The 10,314-nt window shown below is 40.6% G+C and overlaps 1 protein-coding gene across 3 annotated transcripts in view; it reads right to left on the reverse strand.

The window, feature by feature from the left end:
* ERICH3 (glutamate rich 3) overlaps window positions 1-7,299 on the reverse strand; it is a 95,478-nt gene extending 88,179 nt beyond the window's left edge. For all 3 annotated transcript variants that reach the window (XM_044238476.1, XM_044238475.1, XM_044238474.1), the window contains exon 1: window positions 7,228-7,299. In XM_044238476.1, the coding sequence (XP_044094411.1) occupies window positions 7,228-7,250 (23 nt within the window). In that variant the 5' untranslated portion in view covers window positions 7,251-7,299. The remainder of the gene's footprint in view (window positions 1-7,227) is intronic.
* Window positions 7,300-10,314: the final 3,015 nt, after the last annotated feature.

Genomic DNA, 10,314 nt, shown 5'->3' on the forward strand with positions numbered 1-10,314 from the left:
GGTGTGGTTACAATTCAGTCCAAAACACAAGCACAGTGAAAAAGATGACCAACTGAACGATGTAACATGGATTTAGATAAAAACGAGGAATGTATTCCTTGAGTACACAGAAACCCACACTTTGATTTCAAATTATCTGTGTCGGCAAACAGAAAAGGGTCATTGATGATTCATCCAAAAGGGGGACAGATAGGTAGTTTGGACAGATGTAGAGAGGATAATGAAGCTCTCCAAAGAGATTCCCCCAGAGCCCTGGACAGGAAAAGAAATTATACCTCTCAGTCATCTGCCCATAGACCAAAAAAAGAGTTAACCATATGAAAGAAACCAGTGGACAAGAAGAGAAAGGGTCAGAAGAGACCCTCTAGAGAATGAGAAGTCATTAAGGAAGTCTGACCCATACATCTACACTTTAAAATGTTCTTCACTTCTAAAACATGTGTCTTGTGGCTCACTATAAAAGCAATGCTTTGACAAAGACTCTCAAGAAAACCCTAATCCTAATATTGACAGAATCTCGGTAAGGCATGATTTTACGAGCTGCATCTACTGAACTTGTAACATCTTTTTCTCTTTTCTCTGGAAAAGACATTAATCCAGAAATGCAAGCTCTCAGGTGAATTACTTTAATCCAAATATATTTTCGAATATAACAACCTGCAGCAATGCTGTTTTCAATGAAGGATGTGTTCCCTAATTGGAATTCCTGGAAGAAGACAGTTGTGTAGAGCTTCTAGCTAGTAAAAAAAAAAAAAAAAAATGGCTCTGAGTGGTTAGAAACCAGAGGTATAGTGGAATCCTACCTAACGTTTGGGTTGTAGTTAGCACAAGATACAAATGTATTATATTGTCAAAAATATTCTTAAAAATTATGAGCTTAATCCATAAAGTATGATACTCATGGTTTTGTGTATGCCACACCACTCAGTAATTCTTTGTATGCATAAGTTTCAGAACCATGCAGATAGGCCAAAGCAAGGAACTAAAGAAAAATCGAAATGCAGTGTCTATACACTCAAATAAGTCACCTTAGAGAGCGTTGCCCAAGTCTTATTCAGTGCAACCAGGACCAGCAATTGATCAGTCAAACCAAAAATTAATTTAATAAGGTAACTATATATAAATGTATATATAAATACATTTACCTTAAGTAGTTAATCTGAAAGCAAAAAAGTCTGTCAGTTCACTATATTTATTTGTGTTTGTGGTGCCAAGGGTTTTATTTTGACTGTGACTCAGCTGATGGTCCTCTTCCCTTATCCTTTCAAAAAATATAATTCATATTTATAATGTATTATTTGGGACTTCAAGTTTAGGGAAAGGTGACAAAGATGCTTGCAGATCTTTATGAATTTTGAATCCTAGATATCTTTCCCTCTTTTACAAATTTTACCACCACTTAATTTAATAGTTTACTTTAAACCCATGAACATTTATGGAATCATTCCAAAGCCTACACTATTTTCAACTATTTGTGGGGGGAACTGAGTAAGTCATTGGCAGGAAAGATCCAATAATTCAATCTGCATACTACTTCTCTCGGTTTGTGCCAAAATTATTAATTAAAGTTAAAAAGATTATTTCAGTACTATCTTCCAGAATCTGAAATTTTCATTGAAAATGATATCTCTGGAAACTTAGAGTCTTGAAAATATATAAACACCTAGGCCCAGATTATTTGAGGCTGATTTTAGGTTTGAAAATTGGGTCACAGAAGTTTTATTTTCTCATCTCCCTGAAAAACTTTTGTAGTTACTAATAATCAAAGTAAGTTGGGGAAGTCTCCACTTTTCGCAGTTAGAGTTACCTTTCTTCAGCAGAGATTGCGAGAAAGGATGTGGGATGCTACAGAAGACTGCATCTGACTGTACCTGTTCTCTATACAAGAAGTGAGTGTACATACTGGGATATGCACATTGCTTGGATACCTAAAGACTTTCCTAATGGAACCCGGGCAAGGGTAGTTTTAGGGAAATTAATTTCTAGACCCCCTAGTTTCTTCGGTGCTAGCCTAAAACTGATCTGACTGAAAATGCTCTTCCACATCATAATGATCCATGACCCCCTTCCCTTTTATAATCATCTTCCCATTTTTACAAAAGAAGGGCACACCTCTCACCACCCGGTGTTTTATCAGGGTGCACTGAATTTAGGAGGGTACCTGGAAAATAAAAGGGGCAACCTAAATTGCACAGATGTTAACACAAGTGTCTTCCTGACTGGGCAACACATACTATCGCAAGTAAATTCCAACCCTTTGCTTTCAATACAATTGAAGGATCTCATTGAAAGATCCCTGAAAACACTTTTTTTTTTTTAAGATTTATTTATTTGACAGACAGAGATCACAAGTAGGCAGAGAAGCAAGCAGAGAGACAGGAGGAAGCAGGCTCCCTGCTGAGCAGAGAGCTCATCCCAGGACCCTGGGATCATGACCTGAGCTGAAGGCAGAGGCTTTAACCCACGGAGCCACCCAGGCACCCCTGAAAACGCTTTCTGAGGATAGATCACTATGTGATTTTTGGTCTAGAACTCTGAAGGAATTCAAAGAACCGAGTGATGTATAAACAAATCCCTCTCCAATTCCATCCATGTATGTACACAGGTTTGTTAAGCAAAGGGGTAAGAGGAGACATCCCAACTATAACAAAAAGAGCAGACTCTTCTAATAGATGATCAGAGAAGTCAAGACAAATGAACACACTCAATTCACCTCTTTTAATCAGAAGCAATTTATTTCTGATGTTAAATGGTTAATATGTAACAAGAGGGTGAGTAGAAACTACCCAATTTGAATTTAAATATTTAATGACTTCAAGTCTGATTTCCTGTGTGACCGAGATAATTTTGGCAGTAGGAGCGCGCGGTGAGCAACGAAGAGACTAGAAAGTTGGCGACAGCCATACAAAGCAGTACACTTTGGTAAGAAGGCAGAGACACCACAATTTTAAATCTAGTCAGCATTCATCACCACACATAGGTACAAATTGTGTGTGTGTATAAGAATGTTTAAGATCTACTCTTTTAGCAACTTTCAAATTAAAAAAAAAAAGAGTATTATTAGCTGTAATGATTTATCGACTGGAAGATTGTACCTTTGACTCCCGTCACTCATATCGCCACCACCTTCCCTCCACCCCTCCCCTGTCTCTGTCTCTATTCGTTCATTTGTTGTTGCTGTTTTAGACGTCCCATAGAAGGGAGATCATAGAAGTATTTGTGTTGGTCATTTTGTGGGACATACAAATATTGAATTATTATATCATACACCTGAAACTAATGTTATATGTTAATTATATCACAATTTTTAAAAGTACCCTGTTGAACCAACCAAACAAAAAAAGGCAGAGACAAACTGCAACATTCCATGACATTCCATGACATTCCATGGACCATCCACATGGTGGCCTTATAATTTTTTGTCACTTTTGGATATATATATCCACTATCTAAAAATTGACAATTTCATTCCCAGCAGTTTTCACCCTGCCTTTGATGAAGAAGGACTGAGTTACCAGCAAGTATGAGGGATGTGTTAATTCTTTCTATACCATACTTCCGTATACAATGGTCCCCAACTTACAATGGTTTGGCTTATAATTTTTTGACTACAACTGTACAAAAGCAATAAGCATCCAGGAGAAACCATTCTGAATTCTGATCTTTTGCTAGGCCAGTGATTTGTGGTATGATGCACTCTGCTGGTGCTGGGCGGTGGCAGCTCCCAGTCAGCCATAGAGTCACAAGGACACACAACTGATACCCTTAAACCATTCCGTATGTACCCGGATAGCCATTCTGTTTTTCACCTTCAGTAAAGCATTCAATAGATTGCATGAGATATTTCCCACTTTATTATACAATAGGCTTCATGTGAGATGATTTTGCCCCAATTTATAGGCTAACTTAAGTGTTCTGAGTACATTGAAAGTAGGCAAGGCTAAGCTACGATGTTCAGCAGGTTTGGTGAATTAAGTGCGTTTTGGACTTATATTACAAGGGGTTTATTGGATCATAACCCCATCATAAGTGGAAGCAGATCTGTACTCCGTCAGTACAGAAACACTTGTTTACATTTAAAAGATATACATTAATAAGTCTAAACAAACAAACAAAAAAGTGTGTCCAAACCTTGGAGCAATCTTTCCAAGCATACATCTTCTGCATTTTTATCTTGTCATAAACCATAATGCTCCCCATTCTTCCAATTCCTCAAAGCAAATTTACAGAAGAGTGTGACTATCTCTACTTAGAGCCAAGCTTATCTTTCACACAGGGAATCAACTTCACATGGATTCAGTGACGATCCTTTGAAGGAGTTAGAAGAGCCGTATCATTTTATCCTCATGCATGACTGAGGGGTATAAAATCCCCATTCTACCTCCAGGACTAGTGCGCAACCCACAAACACATGCGCGCACACACCAATAGCAACCCAGGGTGAGATTTAGCGAACTAGAGGGACTATGAGCTGAAATTTTCCACTCTGAAACAACTGCATTAGAGATGGCAGTGCCAGGAGCGGTGTTTTATAGTTGACTTCCCCCAAATTACAATGCAGCTCAGATTCAAAGTCTCTATTATAATCTTTGGCAGAAGTTTTTAAGACCACTTTTGTTTACTACAAACTCTTTCTGAACCAAGTCAGCATAGGCCCTTTGCGATTTTTATATCAAGTGTTTCAAGCTGTAATTAAGTAAGCAGTGGCACTCAAAGGAAGCACCAAGAGAAAGCATCAGGGCGTCACTTACTGATTGGTGGAATTTTAGGGATTTGAAATTTCTGTTTTATTGTACCACTGCACTTCATTACCATTTATCCTTAAAATGTAATAAGTACAAACTGCTTCAGCAATGATGGAAAAGCTTTCTCAGCTTTAATGAAACCTTTTATTTGCTATTGAATCTTTTATTATTTCCAAATGGTGGCATAGTCAAGAAAAAGAATCCCTACTTATATTGACGAAAAACTTTAGCAATTTGAATAATTTTGTTTGTGGATGAATTTTAAGGCATTTACAGTTTGTTATTCTTGTGTTTATTGTTTTCATTTACTTTTGATGAACTAAAAACAAAAAAATACACATATACCCACTATTACAAAATAATTTTCTAATTATATATCAAAATGCCAGATAGTTATGTACAGGAATCACTTGTCAGATGTTGGTCTGATCTGGATAGGAATTTCTATGCATCTAGGGTTCCAACACATCTCAGCTACTGGCCGTGAGATGCAATGTTGTGTAACTGTTCAGTGCACAGGCAATGAAACTGGATGGCCTGGTTTTGCTTTCCAGCCCTGACACCTGCCTACCTCTGAGACCTTTCAAAATTTTCAGACCTCAGTTCCCTTCCCTGTAAGAATGAGGGTGACTAGGATCTGCCTCATGAAATGAGTGGGGAAATTAAATGAGGTATTTCATGTAAGACATTATTCTATGACATGGCACTTGGTAAACACTTGTTCAGCTTATGGTACAAATGTTCAGCTCTAATACGCTTTTCCTTTGTGAATACATCCACCTCTAGACTGGAGGCAATGTCAGAACACACCATTCATTCAACAAACATTAACTGAGCTTTACTTTATGCAGAACATTGTCCTAGGTGAAGGGGACACAAAGATTAATAAGACATGGTGCCTACTCTCCAGGAGTTTACAATTTTAGTGCAAAATTAGTGTTGCCATCTTAGTATCTTTCTTGAAGAGTACCATGAAGCATACTCTTTCCCTAGATCATAAATTTTCCTTTTTTCCAATGTGTTGGAACTAATGGAGCTTCAGAAAAATTTCACTTCAGTTTCTGAAATCTTAATCATGCACAATTTAATAAGCAGCTACAGGTTTTTCCACATTTTAAAATGGATGATTAAATGGTCTAATAAGATTCTAACTTAGCCAAAAACTTGAAAAACATAGGAAGACAACCATGACTGACACATTCATTTTCCCGTATGTGGACATACTGCAAACAGCAGCTGCAGAAAAATAGTGCCATTTACATCCCACATGACCCATGGCTAACTAAAATTGCACAGGAGTTCAGCCTCAAAGTGGTAAAGGACCCAAACAAAATTCAATTTGAGATAAAATGAGAAGAAGCTTGTTTAGTCGTAGCTACACTACTTTCCAAAAAGAGTTCTGAAATTGACTTCCAACATGGCACCTTGTATACCTCCAGTTTTTCAAACATTCTGTTTATGTCATTACACTCAGAATTCATTAAAAAATAAAAATCTTTAAGTTCGACTATCAATCCTAAACACAACGACTAATGTGGCATTTTAGACATCACAAACCCCAAATGATCTTAAATATGTTGTCCTCTACTAATTTGCTGCTCTTGAAAATGTGCAATAAATCCAATTAAAAAGGAAAACATTTTCAAATTAGTTGCAAGATCAACTAGGATATTATCTGCTTACTAGATGTATCATAATAAAAAACCATCTAATATGCATTACATTGTTTAATTCGGGAGGAAATTGGATATTCTCCCTTCCAACAAAAGGACAGAGACCTTTTTTTTTAAACAATATCCAATAATGACTGTGTTAACTTTCTAGAATAGATTGAATAATTGCCAAATACATCTTCTGAGGAGTCACCCTGCCCAAAGCAACAGGAGATCATGTGTAAACAGAGGAGGGCACAATTCCTTCCTTCTCTCCTTCCTCTCCAGTATCACACCACCTTCCCTAGTCAAAATACTTTCAAAGATTCCCCCATGACCCTGAAATAAGGGGTCCCCTTCACAGTAAAACCTCCCTCGACATTAAATCAACTCACAACTCATTTCTCTGCAAGAGGCCACAGTGAAAATTTCTCTCTCAGTCCCAAATCTCCAAACGAATGCATATTTTGGTGACCTCTACTTTTGCATTCAAACGCACATGTCCCACACCACAGGATCTTTTTGATCCCAGCTAACGTCCCTGCTTAATGTATGCGTTTTTCACATCCATTTTTTAATCCTTCCAGAGTGAAAATTTCAAAGAGGCGAACGTCGGTGAAAGAAGCGAGGAAAGGGAGGGAGGAGATGGGAAGCCTGGGATTTCTGCCATCTTCAGTGCAACCCAGAATTCCTATTATTTGTTTCTTCTTCCCCAGCCCTCCCTCTCGCTTCCCCTCTAGCCCCTTTCTCCGCTGCAGGAGGGAGGAGGAGGGGCCGCTGGCTGAAGCCGCCACCTGCCGCGGGGTGGAAAAGCTCCAGTTGTCACTTACCCAGCCGGGTGAGAATGGCTCATTTTTGCAGGATCCCTTTTGGACCCCCCGACAGGTGCGGAGTTGGGTGCGCGGGGCCCCGTGCGCGCTGGCGCAGCGACCCTTGCGCTCGCCCGGTGACTCCGCACTGCGGCCGCCCGAGCTCTGGGCACCTGAGCTGGGCCGCCGCCGCCCCTGAGCTGCCCCGTAGCTTCCCGGGCCCCCACCCGCTGGCGGTATCCACAGCCTCGCGGTTGCTAAGGGAGGAGGGAAGGCGAGCGCGGAGGTTCTGGAGAGCCCCAAGCGCTGCTGGAACCGAGCCTGGGGAAGCTGGAAGCGAAGCTCAGCTTCCAGCCCCTTTTTCTGGGCCCTAATGTGGGAGGAAACTCAGGCCCCTGATCTGTTGCCCTGGGTGCGCGTTCCCCAGGCACCTGTAATCTGAAACACACACACACACACACACACACACACACACACACACACACTCACGCACACCTATTTAGGCTGATGCGCTTCCTGCTAGGCCCTGGGGAAGCAAGGCCTGGGTTAGGTAATCATAATCAAAGTCCAGAGCTGCCACTGTGATGCATAGGTTTCCAGTTATAATACAGTCCCTGGATTCCAAGTTCAAGGGAAAGAAAGAGGTCTTTCTCAATCTGTTTTGGGTTTTGATTTTGATTCAGATCTCGAAAGCATGGCAATAACTTCATTTCCTCTTTGGAAAAATCTCCATCCTTGTTCCCACTGAGGTCCCCACTCCCAGCAGGCAGTGCCCATAGTTCTGAAGTCCAGAAGGTGGGATGGTGCAGTTTCTCAGGGAAGGATGCTAAAATGGAACCTGCATTCAAATCCAGCACAGAGAAGGCAGGCCTTCCATGAAAAAGCTTAGATTTACATGACAGGGCCTTGGTGTGGAGGAAGCCCAAAGCACTGAACTTAGATGACACTATCCCGAGTCCTATTTTGCTTTGTCAGGTTGTTTTTTGAGGACTTGATCTCTGGCCTCAGGTTCCTCGTGTGTAAGGGACAGGTTCGACACATCTGTGGTGACTGAGCCCTCCATGGATCTCTACTCTAGCTCAATCACACTTACAGGGGGACTGGACATCAGTTCACTAACAGCATTCTGCTCTCCCACACATCATAAAGAACCACTGGGTATGTCAGAGTCAGTTTCCTTCACATGATATTCAAGGTCCCTCATCCCTGGACCCCTGCATCTCTCCTCAGGCCCACTGTGACCATTTTCTCCCCCTCTGCTATCCTAAACTATCAAAACCAGATCTCGCACTATCTGTGAATGGAACATACTTCTTCCCTTGACCACTTGACAAACTTCTATGCATCTTTCAACCTTAGCTTGCCCACCTCTTTCTTGGATGTCCCCAGGTGTGCTGAGGTCTCCCACATCGGGGGCCCCACTCTACATACCTCTGTTTTATACCCATACTCTGCATGACTGCACTTACTGGCAGATGGTTGCCTTTTCTACTTGAACGTGAGCTCCTCTGTTTTGTGTGGTACATGGATTTTATTTCTCAGTCTTCTCAGAAGCAAACAGCAATTCAATAAACATTTGGTGCATAAATGAAGGGAACAGATATCTTTCAGAGTTGTAGTATTTTTATAGACTGCTTACTCAATGCATTCCTCAGCATTTAATGGGAACTTATTAACTGTTCATTATCTCATTTAATCCTCCTCTCTACTCTGTGAGGAAGGTTTTCTCCTCCACTTCACAGCTATCCAAACTAAGACACAGAGGAGCTAATTATTTTGCTTGAACTCTACTTTATCTCCTAAGTGGAAAAAAACAGGATTCAAATCCAAATCTGTCTGATTCCAAAGCCCACAAGTGGTTTTTTGTTTTGTTTTGTTTAACAATGACAACATTCCTTCCCCCACGATTCCTGTGAGTTGCCACAGGAGTCAAATTTCCTCCACTATCAGAACTTTCTGACCTGAAAGATCAGAGCCATCCCAGCAGGGGAAACATAGAGTTCTAGTTCAACAGCCAAGATACTGAGTCTGAGGACTCAAGGCTGTTTTGGGGAACCAAGGTTAGAGAAAGAGAAAAGGAGAGGGTGTCCAAGAAAAAAGACAAGAGATGTGAAAGTCATCTTATGCTTCAACAAGGAATTTCTATAGGTCCCTAATCACTGTGCAGCCACAACTGGGACTTGAGCCAGATCTGCCCCCAAAGATGTCTACTCCCACTGCCTGTGGCTCCCGTTGGATGGTGTCCTTCATGCTCCCTGTTGCTACATTTCACCTGGATAAAAATTGGCCAGGAGGGAGGGGGTACTAGAGAAATACATTATAATTTGCCCAAGTGCTGCCAACCCCTAAGGATGGTGTAAATAAGATAATCTTATACAGGTACTAGTTGTTACATATTAATTCATTTGTGCAAATAGAAAATGGTATTCGCTCACTGGCGGAATGAGAAAGGAAATTAAAATACACTATGTAGATACTCAGGATTTTGTAGAAAAGAATCCCTGGCACTCGGCAGATAGCTAGGTACTCTCGGCAGCATGTATTAATTCATAAATGGAGTTTGAGTTCTCCACCCCTGTGAGCTGCACAATTTCACATCCCTGATGAAAACTGCAAGGAAGCTACTAATTTTCACTTCAGAAAACGCTCACTGCGAAAATGTATTGGGAATTTAGCCAGAAAGAATTTTTATGTTAATTTCTAATATGGAGATAGGGAAAGGGAAAAAAAAAAATCTAAACTGTTTCAGAGACCAAATAGTCACTGGAGTCATTTTCATTTTCTCACAGGAAAACAAGTCCCCAGATGTCCCCAGTTGTACCATACATTTATAAGAAGATTTTTGTTTTGTAGAAAGACCTCTGGAGCTGGGGTTTGGGGTCAGGAGACAAGCAGAATTCCACTTTGGCTGAAGAGGAGCTTGACTTAGAAATCACAGATCTAAACTACCAGTGATCATCTCCTAGGTCAGAGGTGGGAGTCTATGACTCAAGGGCTAAACCCAGCCCCTGCCTGTTTCTGTACAGTCCGCAAGGTGAGAAGAGTTGCTTTATTTGTAAATGGTTTGAAAAAATCTAAAGAATAATAATGTTCTATGATACATGAAGA

This window comes from Neovison vison, chromosome 2, assembly GCF_020171115.1.
Source record: "Neovison vison isolate M4711 chromosome 2, ASM_NN_V1, whole genome shotgun sequence".
Taxonomy (NCBI): Eukaryota; Metazoa; Chordata; class Mammalia; order Carnivora; family Mustelidae; genus Neogale; species Neogale vison.